The sequence below is a fragment of the Hippocampus bargibanti genome, linkage group LG13 (assembly GCF_051943395.1).
Source record: "Hippocampus bargibanti isolate YZ-2025 linkage group LG13, ASM5194339v1, whole genome shotgun sequence".
Lineage (NCBI taxonomy): Eukaryota > Metazoa > Chordata > Actinopteri > Syngnathiformes > Syngnathidae > Hippocampus > Hippocampus bargibanti.
Window position 1 is genome coordinate 11251744 of NC_142746.1, and position 19066 is coordinate 11270809.

Here is a 19066-nt window from a genome sequence, read left to right on the forward strand (position 1 = left end):
TTATCAGGTGTGATGATTGCGAAAGCACGTGTGATATTGTACATGTGCGCTAATGCTTGCCATACCAGTAAAACGGCTCTCTTTCTGGGTTACACTCATGGAGCTTAATTATTATTCATTAAAATGCCACAAGTGCGGTGGATTCACACTACTTCTTCATGTGCGCACCGGCAATGTTAGCTATGAGTTAATAGATCTTGTGGTGGGCCAGTCTCTGTTCCACTGCCAAATGTGTTAAACATTTTTTCACTCCTTACTGATTGTCCCTATCAACAGTTATTCCCAGTTGGCCGCAAGCACGGCTGAATGTCATTAGCTTGAAATGACGTGCTATGTTGAAACCGTTTTAGAACATTACTGGGTCACTGAGCTCATGCAAACAACTGACGAGAAAGATGGATTGCTTGACCGGGAGCTAGATTTCGCAACAACTAGCTTGCTTGATCGCTAGAAGAATTGGTAGATAGCTAGCTTGATATTTCACTGAATAGTAAGTGATAGTCATATTGTTGGTTCAGGAGCAACATTTGCAAATGATGTATTAGTAGGTAAAGAACTGACGAAGTGTGTAGCATGTTAGCTCATTTAGCAAATAGCCCCATTGTGGGATAAATAAAGGTTTTCTGATTAGCTCATTACATTATTTTATAGCTCGATGGGGTAGCTAGATTGAAAACTAGATTGCTCGGTTGGCATGGAGACAGCTGGTTTGATGCATGGCAAAAAAAAACAACTTTTAAATTGAATTATGAATGGCTTTGCTTAGTTTAGCTAAAGTTGTGAGCATTCATGTAAAAAATAAACAGTATGTCTTTGCTTTAAGTAACAATACATGGCAGCCGGGTCTCATTAAATGATCGTGTTGTTGTAGGGCAACGCGTTAACACATTGATGCACATCTGTTCCCAAACGGTAAGACGTAGTGGAAAACTGATCAAATTTGACATGGCTCGGTGATTAGCACATTCAGACGTAGAGGAAGAGCACAGATATTGATAGATGACGGTTCAAAAGAAATCTCAATTTTCTTCATTGAAGTGGACTGATACATTATTTACTCGGCCTGACATCTGGAGTTAATGTTCCTTATCTGAGTAACAAAAACAATTTAGAAAGGCAACTTCCACAAGTCAAACTCTGCCATTACCCAGACTCCTTTCTGCTATATCTGTCTCTGTTGAATTATTTTCTATTTATTTTGGAAAACTTAAACAACTGCTGCTGCGTCCGCCTCGAGCGAGCACACGCCCGAGCAGCAGATTCATCATGATAATACTTAGCAGCCAGGGAGAAAAGAATGCAGAGCTGTGCTTTATTGCCAGCGTGATTTAGGCCACAGGAATTCGAACTGTCAAGAGGCTGAAGTCAATTCGGTGCCTGTGAATAATTGGAGTGTCCACTGCTTGCACATGCTATTTGGTTCTGAACACCAAAGGGAAGATTGCAGACTGCACTTGAATGTTTGAAGCTGAAAACCTAAAGAGTACGCAAATACCACTTGTTGTTTGTACTGTTAACCAGCTCATAATACAGCAGTACCCTAGAGTTATAACACCCCAAAAGTTCAGAAAAATTGAGTTGCCCCAAAATTGCTGTTGTGTGCTAAAGACAACAAAACAACCAAACATAAAACATTAGGTACCCTAAATTTCAGCCAGTAACAGAAACACATGAATGAGGACATCCTAATCTTAGTTTAGCCTGAAGCTGCACATTCGGTCAGAATGATCCAGTATTATACTCCACATGAGTAGTCTAAATCTTGAAGAAAATGAGTCAACAGGTCCAAATAGTTAAATATGGAATCACCTTGTTCTACCCTGAGTTGGTATTTGTTAGCGCAGCTTGGGCTGCGCTGCAGAGGTGACTTCACATTTTCCAAATTGCGCCAATGATTTGTATGGCCTCTTCTTAAGTGAAATTTATCAACAGCTATAATATTGAGGGCTAAGTGCAGGAAACGCTCATTCGTCTCTTTGTTATTCGTTCGAATGCCATGTTACTTTTGATGAGTTTATTATTGGATAGTTGTCACAGTTGTGTGACACTATTCAGAAGCGGGGAAAAAAAGCATGTCTCGAACCAGGCGATGAAAAGGTGAAATGGGAATGCTTACTACTGCAATTATAAAATGAATATTTGCTTAATACATTGTTTTCGTCACATTAGAATACAAAAATTTACATACAGTAAAGTCTCGTTATATCGATATCGGATATATCGATAGTCCCGGTTATATCGATACTATTTCTATGCACGCACGGAGAAAATTACATGCAAACAGGGTCGGATATATCGATAGTCCCGGTTATATCGATATTTTTTCGGACTCCCTTGAATATCGATATAACGAGACTTTACTGTATTTACAAAAACATGCTCTCCTCGTCTGTGGACTGAATGGAAATATGAGCAGTTGATTGAAGCTATTTGAGAAGGGGGTGAATAACATGAGGAGGAAAGCAAGTGCTTCATCGTCTCCCAGAACACAGCGACAAAGGCATTTGTAACAAAAAAAAAGGCTTGCGCGTAGCAGGTATCCAATTATTTCTTACCAGGGAACTGCAATGATTTACTTGCAACTGCTCCCTTTATTAAAACACTTTGTCTTATTGATCTACAATCCGTCACACTTTTTTGGCATGTGAAAACAATCAAGGCACAGGGCAGCCGAATGTTTGGACATTAATCGTTAAAAGACAGTGTTTTATTCCTGGACTGCGGTTTGTTGCACCAGCTGCTGTGCATTCTGGTAGAGAGGCAGTGATTTATGACCTGGCGGCAATAACGATGAGGCATGCTCATTAACATATTGACAGGCTCCAAGATGGATCATCAGCATTGATTACTTCATGGCCCGTTGATGCCCATTTGCTGAAAAAAAGCGAGAGCGGGAAAGAAAAGCGGGATTGGGGGTGGAGCTGTAAAAGAAGTAATATTTTTTTGTAGCATAAGAGACAACGACAAAAGCCAGACTCCTTCAATCACGGCAGCTATCACTCTGCTGTCAGAGTGCAAAATCAATGATTGACAGCATTTAACCAGTCCTCAAAGCTTGGCAGATCCATAAAGAAGAAAAGGTGTTCAGCGGGGAGGGCCATCTACCACTGTCTTTAGGCATGCTGTTAAACATTACTCCACTGCCAGAATTACAATATCAATCAGTCAATGCCATTCTCGATTATATGGGAAGAGCAGGCAGGTATCATTTGTACTTGTCTTACCCTTTGAAGCAAGTAAAAAAAAAGGATGCTTGCGTCACGGTAATCTGCTGCTTTGTTTGCACTGTCGTCATTGATATTAATAATGAAGAAAATACATAGCGGCCGCAATGTAAAGGAAACATGAGACCGTTAAACATGTTGTCTTGATATTCTTTTCGTTTGCTGTTGTTTTTGCTTAAAAAAGAGCTAATATGAGGAAAATCAGCACTTTGTTGGGGCTGCAGTTGTGAAAAGTCACAATCAACTGATAAAACAGGAGAAGAAACAAAAGGTGATCGGTACTAATTACATAAACTTGGGAGGAAGTTGCTCTCTGATACAACTCAGTCATGCCAACAAAAAATCCATTTTGTTCCACTATAAATCAAGATAAGCTCATTTTAGCCATTCATTTTCCATAGTATTATTTCCAAGCCAAATAGTTGCTAAAATAAAGTCTTGTTGCATCTTATCAACAGAAAACCAAAACACTAAACCCAACATGTCAATGGTATTGAATTTTACTTTTTTCAGAAGGACAAGGGGAGAAGGAAGTGCAATGATATCATTACCCAGATAGTGTTGCCATGGGAACAGGCACTAATTGATGGCTTCATCATTCATTATTGAGCGACAGCCACCCTACAGCTGACCCCGACTGGAATTCCTCAGGACAAGTGTCACCCAGGGACACAGTGAGCTGCTGGAATCATCAAGAAGCGTATTCAACAGTGAATACATTCAACTTCAGTTTTTTCTCCTACTCAGCACAAGCCAAAAAAAAGACATCATGAAGATAGACACGCATCTGTCACTGATACCAACCCTTCATTGACTAACAGTGACAGTATATGCATTCAAAAGCGTACACATAGTTCAAGCTCTGGATCGATCCTACTGACATTTGATCGCCACATATTGACTGTTCTGAGGTCAGTGGTTGTGACACATGCACTCCTGCAAGATCCCTACAAATGCAGGGCTGTGGAGCACCATGACACCAAACAGTCTTGGGTTGGAATAAATGAAAAGCCACAAGGAAAAGCCAGCTAGTCAATTAAGTCACACCAGGGCCTGGCCTTCAGGTGTCCTTGCTGGACGAGTGCGGTTGTATTACGTCAAATTGATGTGTGTGCAGGGAGGGGGGGGGGTTTCTCTGACAGCAGGGGCATGTCCTGCCTCATGTACTGTAAATATGGGGACTTTAAATTGCTTCCGCCACCTGGCCCTGAGTAATGAGTGTGATTCTAATCGCAGTTTCCTGGGGCCATCGGCATTAGTCTTAATCTGAGCCAGCCACCCGACACCACTGATAAGTAATGAAGTACAGGTAGGACGTGTAATGAGAGAGCATACTCTCACTAGAAATTTGTTGAAGAAAAATGGTGCATGAATAGTCGCACTAAATGGGCATAGGCTGGCTTAGTTCACTAGTAATTAGGAGCCACCTCATGATCAAAATTCCAATTGGATAGGCTTCATTTACATCAGTGGTGTCAAACTCATGTTTGTCGCAGGCCACATCGGAGTTACGGTTTACCTTGGAGGGCCGTTATGAATTTTGGGAAAACAAATGTTTCATCATCTCCACATATTATATACATAGCACCCAACAAAACAATGAATAGCTAGTTTTCAAATTTGAAGTAAAATATAATGACTGTTTTTGGGGTTTACATGGGACAATTTGAAATTTTGGTTCGGACTTTAACAAGCATCATGGAATTTCACAAGTTAGATTTGCTTTTGCGGGCTGAATAAAATATTGTGGTGGGCCGGATTTGGTCCCCGGGCCTTGACTTTGACACCTGTGATTTACATGATGGCAGATACAGAAGGGCTAACATGAAAAACAAAACATGAGACAAAATAAGGGGATGTGACTAGCAAACATTACTAACATCACATTGTAAAAAATAAAAATAAAAAATAAAAAAATCGACACGAAATCGGGATGTAGTTACCAAATGAACAAAAGCACCCAAGACACATTGAACAACATAATATTTTGTGCCCAGTCTGAACCTAGCATAAATAAAAGTGGGGGAACGCAACAAAATGTGACACTATGGAACAAAAGTTGGAGGTCTATCGTGGCATGAGAATCACATAGGACAATTTGAATTCACCCAGAATAACACAGTCATTTATTTTATTATAGCCAATTTTGTTGCACAATTTGGCAGAATTGGACGCAGTTTTTATGGCTAGTTAGGAATCTTGGATACATAATATCCTTGTCATATTTAATCCTCATGTGGCCGGTGTGATACAGCGTGTCGTCTTCTATCATGGTCCGACATGGCACATGTGGTCTGGAAGAGAGCACACTGCCAGGACCAGCAGGCCTACTGTGGAATAAAATGTTCTCAAAAACCACACACTTGCCCACGTTTCATTCGCAGAAATCCTTGACCGATCATGAAAAAAACAAGAAAAAAAAAACAAGTCAGATCATCATCGTGAGTAATGTAAGGGACCTAACAAGAATGTCACAGGTTGGGAGGGAACGTATGGATTCCATGGGAGACCCCAGGCAAAACCAGAGTGAACCTTTGAGCTTCTATGACACAGCACCCAATTGACACATTCACAGTCAGTCAAGGGTACCATGATGAACCATGACCAAATTTAGCAACACTTAAAAGAGAGGAAACATATTCAAACATGTACCTGGGACTTGCTTTTATATCACACACAGGAGACCTGTGCCCTTTGTGTATTGTACAGAGTATTTTATAAGTCAAATAAGTCGAGTGAAGCACAGCGAACAAGGAATGGGATCCACCTCCCACCTATCCGGGCATACATGGATGACATGACCACCTTGACCACTACCGCAGCTTGCACCAGGCGGCTACTTGGAAAACTATAGGAAAACATCAAATGGGCCCGGATGAAAATCAAGCCGAACAAGTCACGCAGCATCTCAATCGTCAAGGGACAGCTAAAAAATGTGAAGTTCTGCATTGGTGATGACCCAATACCAACGGTGTCTGAGGAACCGGTCAAAAGCCTGGGCAGGTGGTACAATGCAAGCCTCATAGACAAAGATCAAGTGTAGCAACTAAAGCAGGACATCACCAATAGTCTGGAAAACATCAACAATACTCAGCTGCCAGGAAAGCTCAAGGTCTGGTGTCTGCAGTTTGGACTTCTCCCTCGGGTAATGTGGCCACTCACAGTCTATGAGGTCCCACCGAGGTCCGCCGCCAAGAGGAAGCTGAAAGAACTGCACAGGCTGTCTCTCTTGCCAAGCAGGGACAATGGATGAGGTCGGAAGGCCTGGAGAAGAGAAAGCTCAGTTGGAGGGATCTCTGGGAAATGAAGGCAAGCAACATCAGCTTCATCATCAGAGCGATCAATGATGTGCTCCAATCTCCAAAAAACCTCCACCAATGGTATGGCGAATATCCAACCTGTGACCTCTGTCGAACTCCAGGAACTCTCAAACACCTCCTGACCGGTTGTAAGACCAGCCTCACACAAGGCCGCTACACCTGGAGGCACAACCAGGTCCTGAAGAGTTTGGCAGTTGTCCTTGAGAGCAGGAGGAATACCATCAACTGCTTGCCAATGAGAGCCACCACGTCCAGCACAGCACCATCGCCTTTCATCCGAAAGGGACAAAAAAAGCCCAACCATCCTACTGCCAAACCAGAAGTTGGACAGCTATCCAGGGCCCGCGATTGGGAGATGTGGCTTGACATTGGCCAGCAATTGGTTTTCCCAGCGGAGATTGCAGCCACCACCCTCAGACCAGACTTAGTGCTCTGGTCCCCTTCACTCAAGGCTGTCTACATCGCAGAACTCGCAGTCCCGTCTGGAGCCGCAGAAAGAAGCAGCCAGTGGATATGGATGAAGAGGAAGGACCCTTGTTGAGCTCATAGAACAGCAACCTAAGACACAACACCCCCCCCCCCCCCCCCACCACCAGCTTCTCAACATCTGATTGGGCATGGGACACAAGCGTGGGCGTGATCAACCTGTCGCTGGCCACCATCGATGAGGGTGTCTAGTGATTAAAAGGCCGAAACACCCAATGATTCTTCGGTATGATTCTGATTCTGATTCTGGTACACTACTGACGATGTGTCTCAAATTCACAACCTCCCATGCCTGAGGCACAGCTCCCACACCACTCTCAACATCAAGGCTAATCTCATGTGAGGACCATCCATTGGCACAAACAGAAGAACATCACGTCCAGTGTTTCATGATTCATTCTCACGGCCAACACAGGTCGTTCCTCTCTGTCTGTCTTTGTTTGCAGTGTTAAACTCCCTCCCGCGCCCTTATCCATTCTCTTATCCACTCCACGGCTCTGTCCATCCATAAATCCCTGCACTTTGTCACGGACCGTGATCCGTCCTGACTGGCGTGGTAACAAAGGTGGAAAGGTAGAAAGTGTACGCGGTAAAGGCGCCATTGCCTCAGAGCCTCGCGCCACCGTGAAGCTTTTCACCTCCCATCTGCATCTCTGCTGAACTACTGACAGAAGCATTGATGCATCTCGGCGTCTATTGCACTGGCAAGCACAAAAGACTAATGCTGGAAACCCACCTTGTGTGGACCACTCATCGCATCTCAGCTCAGCTTCGACAGAAGGTGCACACCAAGCAAAGAGTGTTTCCGAAGGAAACATAGAAAGAAATACACTAACGTTTGAGAGGTTAAACACATGAGATGTTGTCTCCCAGGAGTCCAGCGCAATAGAGACTCACTTTTTTCCCGACTCTGCTGCACATCGATAGAAATCACAGGGAGAAAATGTCTACTCAATTAAGGCTTGATCAGCTGCGTGTCAGTGGTGGTTTGCAGCTTTGCAAGCAGCGCCGATGTGGACCTTATTGACCTGAACATCTAATCTAGCGGCGAGAGGCTGACAAAAGACAAAAAAAAAACACTGGATAGACCAGAGCAGAAAAAACAAGCTGGGAAAAAGTAGAAGCTGCAAGGCTGAGGTAGTTAGTTGTAGTAGCAGTTCACAGTTTTTGTTTGTTTTCCCTCTGGCTGAAAGCAAAATGCCATTAAATTCCATAATACATTCTCAAACTAAAATGTTAATTACCTTATAAGATCAATCTCAATTGAAAACAATGTATTGCAGCATTTGTAGTTAGAATTTGACTAGGGGGGCAAGTATGGTCTTAAGCAGCTGTACTTTGCTGTATTTGAGGGACCGTTCAGGTAACAGCGCTTGATGAACATGGCCTGATCAATTGATATTTTCATAGTTTGTTTGGTAAAAATATCTCTAAACCTCACGGCATGGAAAGGAAAGAAACACAATGTTAAAAATGTAAATCCTCATGAAGTGGAGACATGCGGTTTACATCATCACAGCAAACATGATTTATTTAATCCTTTCACTGACAGCAGTTACGGTAGTGGTGAGCTTATCATGTGATCGGGTTACATTTGCATGAACACGTCAGAGTACGAGTAATATAGCTCCATTAACTCATTCACTGCCATTGACAAATTTATTCGGGAATTTAAAATATGTCGTAGAGCGCCATTCCCGAATTAGTTCAGTTTTTTTTTCCTTGCTTGGGTTCCGATAAAGCACTGGCCAGACCTCTGGCAATGATTTTACCTTGCACCAGTGGGCAGCATTTCCCATTTTGTCCATGTTAGCGCTTTGTTCCAGCTCCAGCTGTTGTTAAAGCACTATATAAACCAATATGCATTGCATTGTATTTTGGACAACTGCCCTCATTTTAAGGTCATATAACTCCAGACCCATATATGTTAGGTATTACCAATTTTTTTCTAATATAAAAGAGAGTCTAAGGTTTCTTACACTGTGTTGAATGCTTATGTAGTCCAAGAGATGCTAACTATACTGTACTTTCCGCGATTGCTAACATGCACACCCAACAGTTTCCTTGGACTCAAAAAAAGAGATTACTGCTTTTCATTCCATTGAAAAGGTCTCCATCACACCATAAAAAAACTGAAAGGTGGACTTAGTATTGTTGTGATGCACATTAAAACAAAGCATGCAAGCTAGCCTGACTGCTGACGCTGTTTTAAATCCATCAATGCTAATTAGACAGCAGTAAGCTGACTGAACGGCATACAACGATCCCGGAATAAATGGCGACTGTCAGCGTCTTATTCAGGGTCCAAATGAGTAGTCTCAGCTCATTGCTTGTGTGAGACATCACCACCGAAAGGACGTCCTCTAACTAAAAGTCACCATTCACTGTGCTGATAACATACACACACACAAGCAAAGGCTCTGTGTGTGCCTGAGTCGGGTGTGTCCGCAGTCTTTCAGAGGACACTGGAAGCAGGTCAGTTTATTTACCAGCTCACCAAAATTAATAGCTCTTAATCATCCCCCTGTCCTCTGACTGGCTGCTGTGGTTTCACAGCACCCGTGCAAAGATAAAGGTGCCTAATAAACGAGAGACCCTGTTTGCAAAGCAAGTACGGCGTAAGCCAATCGCTGCCCGCGGAGAGCGCTTAAGGAATGAGGAAATGAAAATGCGTATCGACAAGGAACGTCCAGGACAAGCAAAGACGATCTATTAAGGTTGTTGGGTGTTTTTCACCCCCTGCATCTTCACCTCTGCTCGTTTATCAGGTTTATAAATAATTTCATAGGAGAGGCATTTAAAATGGGTTGTGATTGGAGGAAACAAACCATATACAACTTGGTTTGTCAGAAGAGCTTATTTGAATTGACTAAGATGTATAAAAAAGTGTCAAGAAGGAATGCAAAAAAGTAAAATATGAAAGACTGAAATGTTGGTTTGAAGGGATTATTTAAAGGACAACCGACGTCTCCGGACAAGTTGTGTCCATAATTTGTAAAATGGCTTCAAATGACTTCTACTGAGCGGATTTTACAAAGATTCCACCGCATATAGCTATATTTTACGTTTTAAGAGTCGTGCTGAATATTCTGGAAGTCTTGTTTTTGAGTTGGTGACGAGTCTGTATGTGACGTCACTGAAGGAACGCCCCTGACCGAAAAAAAAAGGACACATTGTAGCAGTCCTTCCATCACGTCAAAGCTTGTTGGGTCTGAAAACCTCGTGTTGCACCAGAAAGAGCCAGAAGAAGGCGTCCAAGCTCCATGTAAGGAATTTATCTTTCTGTGGAAAGGGCTGATTAATTCCTCACAGGTGCTCGGTGGCCATTTTCTGCCTCTTTTTGGGTGAGACATTTCCTCCCAACGTTGCCTCAAAATGGCACGGAATAATGTTTTTAATCGATTGCAAACATGTATGCTTTCCTCTCCAGAACTATTTGAATCATATTCATAACTGGATGTGTAACAAGAAAGCATATTCTCCGAATCTGAAGCCATTGTTTTGATTCTCCAGCAATGCAAGACGTCTTGGCGTGACGTCACGAACTGGGGCCAGGACTTTCTGAAAATGCCCAATTCGCAGCTCAATTTTTTGCAGATTTTGGACACTAAGTCATTTTTATTGGTGTTTTGCATTTGAATAAAAATATCATAATGCATGTTTGGGTATGCTATAAAAGATTTTTCTGATGTCAGGAAACAAAAAAGTGATGTCGGTTGTCCTTTAAGGGTAATTTGAGCTATTTGCAGAGGACCTTCCTAAACAAACTTTGCAAGCAAATATGAAGTATGTAGAATAAATGGATGGGTGACCCTGAATTGCAAAAAAATTCAATTTTCATCATTGGGTGCGGACAGAGCAAAGCAGTGAAGTTTGACGACTACTCATAAAACACTAAACTCCAGTGAATCAGCTCCACAAGGTCATGAGATGACGGTCCCGAGCTGCACTTCATAGGTGTCTGCCACTTGCATAAATGTATCGACGCAATAACTCAGCTATGCAAGATTTCTTTTAAACTGAAAATTGCACCGCCCAAATTTAGCTGCGCACCAATGAAAAAAAAATAATAATAAATAAATCGCTGGAAGGTATAGTTTTAAAAATGATAATAACTACCGCATTTTCCGGTGCGTAAGGCGCACCGGAATATAAGGCGCACCTTTAATGAATGAAAAAAAGTTTTCAAAATATAATACATAAATATATCAAAGTTTTCCAAATGTAAAGCACAACACTTTATAAGGTGCAACAGTAGGGCTACTTCTTCTACAGGGGGAAATGGAGTCGGTGGCTGCTGACAGTAGTTGTGAGACCCGTTGTGTGGCTCACTATTACTTCACATATAAGGTGCACCGGCATATAAGGCGAAGGGTCATCTTTTGAAGAAAATCAAGGCTTATGGGTGTGCCTTATACACTGGAAAATGTGATAATTTTGCAACCATATTTCGATCTCAGCAGGAGAAAATCTATACATTTTCGGTCAATCATTTTTAATTTCCTTATTTAAAGTTGCCAGCCCATATTATAAAAAACAGAAAGTCAAGTTGATTTTTTTCTTTACAATGTGTTCTGTGTCCCCCACTAAACTAATCAAAGCATTCAAATTAATATTGTGAATGTAGAATATGAAAATCATATTGCTCTCATCTCTCATAGGGTTGGCCATTTTGTTGATGCCTTGCTGTTGACTGGAAATGACCTCTGAGTGCCTCAGGGCACAGGTATCGACTCAGCACGATTGTCTTTTGCTTTTGGTGTTGGTCATGTGGTGTTCCCAATTAGAATATTGTGTCTAGGCGAGTGCGGTCGCATAGAATATGCTGTAAATGCAATTTCTGATGTGATATTTTGACATAAAAGCGTCAATTATGTTACAAGTATGTTTTAACAAAAACCATAATCACATTTCCAGCCAGTGTTGAATGTCCACCAAGGGCCTTTCAAACCGGATCTTGACAAAAATAGCGTGATGCAAGTTTCGAGCTCAAGTCATATTTCAAAGAGTATCACCAGTGAGCTGCACAATAAAACAATCATTCCCTCGGACGGCGGGCATTAAAAAAAATAGTATAACTGACCAACAACTGGGTAGTATTTCCTATTTCACAACACCCACCGCAGAGTGTAAACAACAAACAAAAAGGAACAAAAGTGCAGTTCAAGGGGAACACAAAGAGAGGGTGGATACAAAAAAAAGAATCCATGAATAAATTCAAACTTTGTGTCCTGTGAAGAGCAAATATGAAAAAAAAAGCCTTCCGAGTAATGAAATATTGTTTATGTATTCTGGCATGAAATGGGGCGGCGTTGCGAGGGCGGCAGGCGCGCAGAGACGGATGGACGGGAGTGACAGGTCGGTATTCATCCTGCACGCCCCAGCGGCCGGACTGCTACTGGCGCTCGACAGAGCAATAAATCACCGGCTCTCCAGTCTGTACCTACAGCTTATTACATCCAAGATGACAAATAAATAATAATCCCTGTCACGCCGAGCCTTTGCTCAAGGATTGAGCCAGAAACCTTTTGCTCATCACTCCTGATCTTAAGTGAAAACAGTAGAACAAGGGAATTGAGGGCCATGCTTTAGTGAGCTTATGAAAGTTGGAGTGAATGAGAGGAGGAAGAGGAGAGGAAAGATGAAGGGAGGGTGAAAGTGAGGAGGAGAATGATGCTGCCACTACAAAGCCTGTCTGGGTGTGAAGGGAAATGACCCAGCTAAGAGGAAGTAGTAGTGGGAGGAAGGTGGTGGGAGAGGGGGGCATGTAAGCAGGGTGGGGGAGGCAACTGCCCTTGTGCTCTGCAGGATGAGTGTCGCTCATTCAGCTCAATAGGGCTCTGGAGGACACATAGAATGTAGGGCCTTCATTACCTTAAAAAAACAGGTAAAGTGGTAAAGTGAACACAAACATTTCAGTCAGACAATTGCAATTCAATCCTCACTACTGGTTAGAAGGAACATAAAGGTCAACACACTACTTTTCAGGGTCAAATTTAATCGAAAACAATGATATCATGATGGTCATGATCAGGGAGGTGCATAATTTATGGCATTTGATGATAAATAGTGTCAATGCTATGAACTACTTAGCTGCAGCCAGCAGAGTGCTATGAACTACTTAGCTGCAGCCAGCAGAGGCACTGTTGATTTACTCTCAACCATACGTAAACATCAACCAGTTCAGGGGGTACCGCAACCAATGCTTGAAGATAGTTGGGCCCCGGCATGCCCAATACAAGGCTGTTGACCTTGTTTGATTCCTTTTGATCCTCTCCTCTTTCATCTAGAACTGCTTCATACAACAAGAGGGTGCAGAAAGTGCTTAAGATTCAATGACCGTCTGTGTCTTTTGTGTTGTGTCACATTATTTGTTATTGAGTTTTGTTGTTGTTGTTTTGACTTCAAGATTGCCCCGCAAGAGTGGCTGCCTTTCCAGCAGGCCCCGTACGTCTGTGTAAGCTCTCAGTCGTACAGGAGTGGTCCATCTATTAAAACGTTTCTTCACCGTCATCTGGACTTCTTTGAAGGTGTCGGACGTTTCGCTTCTTAGCGAAGCATCTTGGATAAGAAGTGAAAAGTGAAACCTTCAAATAAGTACAGATGACGGCTGAAGAAACCTTTTCATCGATCAGCAGGCCCTGTATTTTGTTTTTCTACTTCCTTTACTTTCATTTTACTTTAATCATTTTGCTGCTGTGAAATGCAAATTTCTCCACCACGAGACTAATAAAGGGTAATCCAATCCAATCATTTTGCCAAAATTTTATTGCTTTAAAGCGCTGATTGTGTTAACATTTTCAAATTATCAGCTATATCCAGCAAAACACACAATGTCCGTGAGCTATTTTTAAAGCAGGCATTGAAAGGCTGAGAATACAACTATTCTATGTAGTACTGTGATGCATAGATCTATATTGATACATCACAGAAAAAATCTATCCTGTGACTGTAAACTGTCCTTGAGAGTTTTGAAAGGCACTTATAAATCGAATGTATTGTTATTTGTATTTTCGTTGTAGTATCATGCCAGCGACTGAATGATTTAGTACAGGATGTGACGTCATGTAAAGGCGGACAGGATGTGCTGTCATGTAAAGGCGGGCAGGATGTGGCATGTCTCGAAGTTCAAGAAAAACATAATGATGCAAAAGGAAATAGAAAAGATCTTTAAAAATGTTTGTGTAGCGAATTGCCGTTGGGTCAGAAAGCTATTTGTTGATCTTTCGTCTTAATTTCAAGTACTTAAAACAAAATGTATTCTGTTTCCAGCCATCTCTCAAGTGCAAAGCAATGAACTCCAAGATGGAAATGAAGATGGATTTGACATTTGATGTACAGTTTGTACTGTCGCCTTACAGCAAAAGACCACTTTTACTCAGGAAGCATATTAAGTATGAAAGATACCTGATTGCCGTGTTCCATTACTGTTTTGGGGCTGTGACTGAAAGGAGCATTCGACGGCAATGCCGTTATTCAAAAAATAAATAAAAAATCCCCCATGAGACCCACGTTCAAATTCATTTATGCTGAAAAGCAGCTTTGTCATGTCTCTGCCGGAACATTCGTTATCCATTGTCCGTTCAAAATGTTGAGCAAATCACTACAAATTGTACTTAAAGACAGTACTGCCAATCATCCTCCTAACATTCGATCAATATGAACAGTTTTATTTGCTTCACTGCCATGTGCTACATCCTTCGCTCGTGCAAATGCCATCCAACAAATAGCCACAACAACGTAGACTATTTCATTCTAACGATTAGATAATTGTCTGAATCCTCACCACGTCCCTGTTAAAAAAAGAAGCCTGTCCTCTTAAACAAGGCACAATTTACCTAGTGCTGTCCCGCCGTAAAAATTAAAAGCCTTCAACAACAACAAATGAAGCCGAGGCAAAGGGTTATAAATCAGATAAGCCACTTTCTCCAACTGGCCCGGGCCGGGTATTTCATGGGCTTCCGCCCAACACTTTATGTGTGTTACTGTGAGTGTGTTGCACTAGCAAGGAAATATGGTCCTCTGATTAAAGAGTGCACTGTCATAAAGGTTACTGAATTGCAAATAGTCCTCTCCATCTTCCCGGTAATGGCGAGCGGTTAAGAGGGAGGACAAGAATGAGTGTGTGAGCGGTAGCGCGGGTTGCAGGAAGGGGTTGAGCGGCGTGGCCATGATGGGAATATAAACAGGCGGACTGAGCCAGTCCACTCGTCTCACACTCAGTCCCCTCACGAGCGCCACAAGAGGCATTAATCACCGGATCAGCAAGCCATGCTTAATTGCAAGTTGTATAGCACAGTGCATGTGGTTGCTAAAGGGGACGGAAACTCATTACACGTATTTCGCTTTGCTGGATGCAGGGGTGGGTGCGCTTGATCTGGACTGCGCCACCTTCTCCGCTGCTGTCACCTGGGACCGAGCTCAATGTGACAAGGAAAAATGGAGTATGCGCTCACCTCCTAATTAATGTAGCCCCTTGCTACCGTTGTCGTAGCTTCATGGCTATTCCGGACGGATCATAAACGCAATCGACCAATCGCACTATGGAGGGGCATCAGCCAGGGTTGAATTGTTCCATTGGAGGGACTGCTGGGACTCCAGGGTGTGCCAGATTTCAAAGAGTAATGATGGTATGGGATAATAATTACTAGCAAGGTTTTAACACATTCATTTTGCTTCATGACTGAGAAAAAAATCTTCACACAAAATAGCAATATAATTGCACTTTCTACTTTCATTGGATTGGATTGGATTGGATATGCCTTTATTAGTCTCACAGTGGAGAAATTTACATTTCACAGCAGCAAAGTGATGAAAGGAATGGAAGTAGAAAAACAAAATACATGAGCTGCTGGAAAGGCAGCCACTCTTGCGGCGCCGTCTCGAAGTCATAAGAACAAAAAAAAAACTAAATAACAAATAATATGACAGCATAGAGACAATATGACAAAACAAAGACACAGAGAGACATTCATTCATTTCATTGGGGACTCAACACTGATTGACAACACACTGGTTGAATTGGTTATATGCTCATATTGCTTCAATGATCTCAAACCTGAGCATTTAGGACAAAAAATGTGACATCAGGCATGAGCATTAGTCCTCAGTGTTCTTGGTTTAGATTTTGTGTTTTACATATATAACGGCGCATAGGAGAGTAAAAAGACACCTCTTACTTTATTTGTTGTTAGCATTCATTCCTCTTCACTATATTGAAGAAAGGCCTTTTTGTCGAGCAGTAGTGGTTTGAAAGAACACCGGTTACACCAACAAGATCGAAATATGTATGTATTTGTTTATTTTTTTGCTGAGACTTGAGGCCGCTAGCTTGAATTCTAAGGGCCGTTTGGTAATAGTCAGCCCAGTTCAACTCACTTTAAAATTAGCATCAATTTAGCAAATAATGTTCCATTAATTAAAAGAAAAACATTAAGGTGTTTCGTGCTCTCAGTCCAAGTTGAAAAAAAATGTAGAAAATATATATTGTGTATAATTAAAAAAAGAAAACCACATCTTAAAATTTGCTCATTAACAGAAAGCTAAGAATACAGTACAATAAATAGTTTTTCATTTGGGTTCACCAGACTGAATATCAGTATGAATTTATAATTTAAAATGTGAATTTGTACTGTATAAATGATCCTTTAAAAAAATAATTGCATTTTAAATGTCCTCTCTAAAATTGAAACATAAGTTTAAATGTCGCCTTGCATGTAGGGGCTAATTGGGAGGTAATGACATTCAACTATGCAAAAAAGGCAAAAAAAGGTGTGCGGTCGGGTAAGGTGTTGAGGCTGGAAAAGGACTCTATTGTTATTTTCTATACCAGATGAGTGGTGGAATAGCTGCCAGGTCATACTCACATCAAGGTTGCAAAGGCTGCCAAGTGATACTTTTTCAAAATGGAACCAAGCCACAAATGGCCACTTTTTTTAAATTTAGAGTTCCACACTGCCTGTGTAGGCGCTCTGCTAATGAGCAACACTTGATAAATGACTGGTGATATTTCCAAGACATTTGGCTTTCCCTCAGAAGTTTGCCACCCTGATAGAGCTTGAAGATAACAAGGCGCATTTGGTCATTATATCAATTTGTCTCTATGAGAATATTCTATCTCATGTTTTTTTTTCTTTTTTTCCCAAGGGGGGCGGCAAACTCAGCGTGGGCAGAGCCTGGCAGTCTTAATCATACATTGCTCAAACTTTGTTTTTCAACACATATGCATTTGATACACTAATCTGAGCATGCAAATATATGCATGACTGCACCCAAATGGACACGTCCATGCACATACCACACGCAGTTAAACACAACGGCGCCGAAAGTAAATGTAATGGGGTGTGATTATTGGATATCATCTTCACGAGCAACATTGTGTTGAGTGTAGACATTTCAATATTTCCCCTGAAATAGATCACGGCTTTATCTGCTTTCTTAGCAAGCAAAATATACAGTACTTCATTGGAATGACTCCCAGAGACGTGATGCCACAAATTGCATTTCTATTTCAACTTCAAGAACTTTGGACTACTTATCCTGCATATGGTCGCTGTCCAACAAAAAGATGGACGAAAAAAAAGTGTTGTTCGAGGTAAAATTCAAAAATAATTAAAACCACAGAATGGTTGGTTATATTGTTTTGGTTGGGTGGATTTGTGGTGAGCACATCTGCCTCACAGGTTAGATGTTCGGCATTCCAATCCCACTGACTTCCTTGTGTGGAGTTTGCACGTTTGTCATGTGCTTGCATACATTTTTTTACCCCGACAGCTTCTTCCCACATTCCAAAAATATGCAAACATACAGAGTGTTTTACTTCCACAACAATTTTGTAGTAAATATATGTGTGACACATTTGTACTGTTAAATCTGACTATATCCATTATTTCAGTCTTATAATTTTAGTGTTGGAACAGTCCTAAAACTTGCAATGTTGCAGATGTGTAACAGTACTCACACCCCAGTCTCTGGTTGTTATTCCAACACATAGCTTTTAAGATTGACTGGTTAGACTCATAAACTTCATGAGCTTCACATTGCTGCTGTGAAATGTAAATTTCTCCACTGTGAGACTAATAGAGGCAAATCCAATCCAATCCAAAACATCACATAAAGCTTTGACACACACACTGGCAACATTTTTTCACCGATTCAAGATTTTGAAAAAATAGTACTTACACTGTATGAACTCTTTCAAAAATTGTTATTGTAACCAGTGTGTCACACGTTTTCACACACCAATAAATGTTTTCAGTCGTTAAAATGTGCCCAAAAGTATTTTTTTTCAGGTGAGTTGTCCAAGCAAAGGGGTCAAATTTGAAAATGTAAACTTCACTTAATGAGGTAAATTCAGAGTACGAAGATCTTATAAACAACAGAACCGCATTAAAAAGATGCACGTATAATGCTTGAAAGTTACATCAGAATGAGAAAGCCTTCATCAGAAGAATCATCAGAAAGCCTTTAATAGTCCCACAATGAGGAAATTTGCAATCTACAGCAGCAAAATTGAAAGGTGTGAGGAGGGCCAAAAGATAAAACAAAGTACGTATTCTATGTCCAAAAAAAAGAAAATGTCAGGAGATTGAAATATCCAACTGCACAAAAAAAGAACTGTACATATTGCAAAGTCTAAAAATATATACAAGTATAAAAAGCATGCATATATATATATATATATATATATATATATATATATATAGTGACGTGCAGTCAGGGGAGGCAGGTGAGGCTGTCATCATGGAAATATCAAATGAGGCTGTCATCATGGAAGTATCAAATGACATTAATTAAACAGTTATATTTATTTAGTGATTTGTACTTTAACTGCCTTTTCCATTTAACCTCACCATTTTTTGTAAATCTGACTGTGATGACGTCAGTGCCTCACAAGCCATGAACCTCACCGCAAGTCACTGAAGAAGCCTGACAGCAGGAAGGTTTGTTTTGTACAGAATAGTACCGTATTTTAGAGTGTATAAGGCCCACTCAAAAGCCTTCATTTTCTTCAAAAGATGACCCTGCGCCTTATAT

General features: G+C 41.2%; 1 protein-coding gene across 4 annotated transcripts in view; it reads right to left on the bottom strand.

The window, feature by feature from the left end:
• The window catches only part of lrmda (leucine rich melanocyte differentiation associated), a 270027-nt gene that overhangs the window by 158868 nt on the left and 92093 nt on the right, over positions 1 to 19066 (bottom strand). For 2 of the 4 annotated variants that reach the window (XM_089012353.1, XM_089012352.1), the window contains exon 3: positions 6387 to 6488. The exons of the other annotated variants lie outside the window; for them this stretch is intronic. In XM_089012353.1, the coding sequence (XP_088868479.1) occupies positions 6387 to 6488 (102 nt within the window). The remainder of the gene's footprint in view (positions 1 to 6386; positions 6489 to 19066) is intronic. 4 annotated transcript variants of the gene reach the window in all.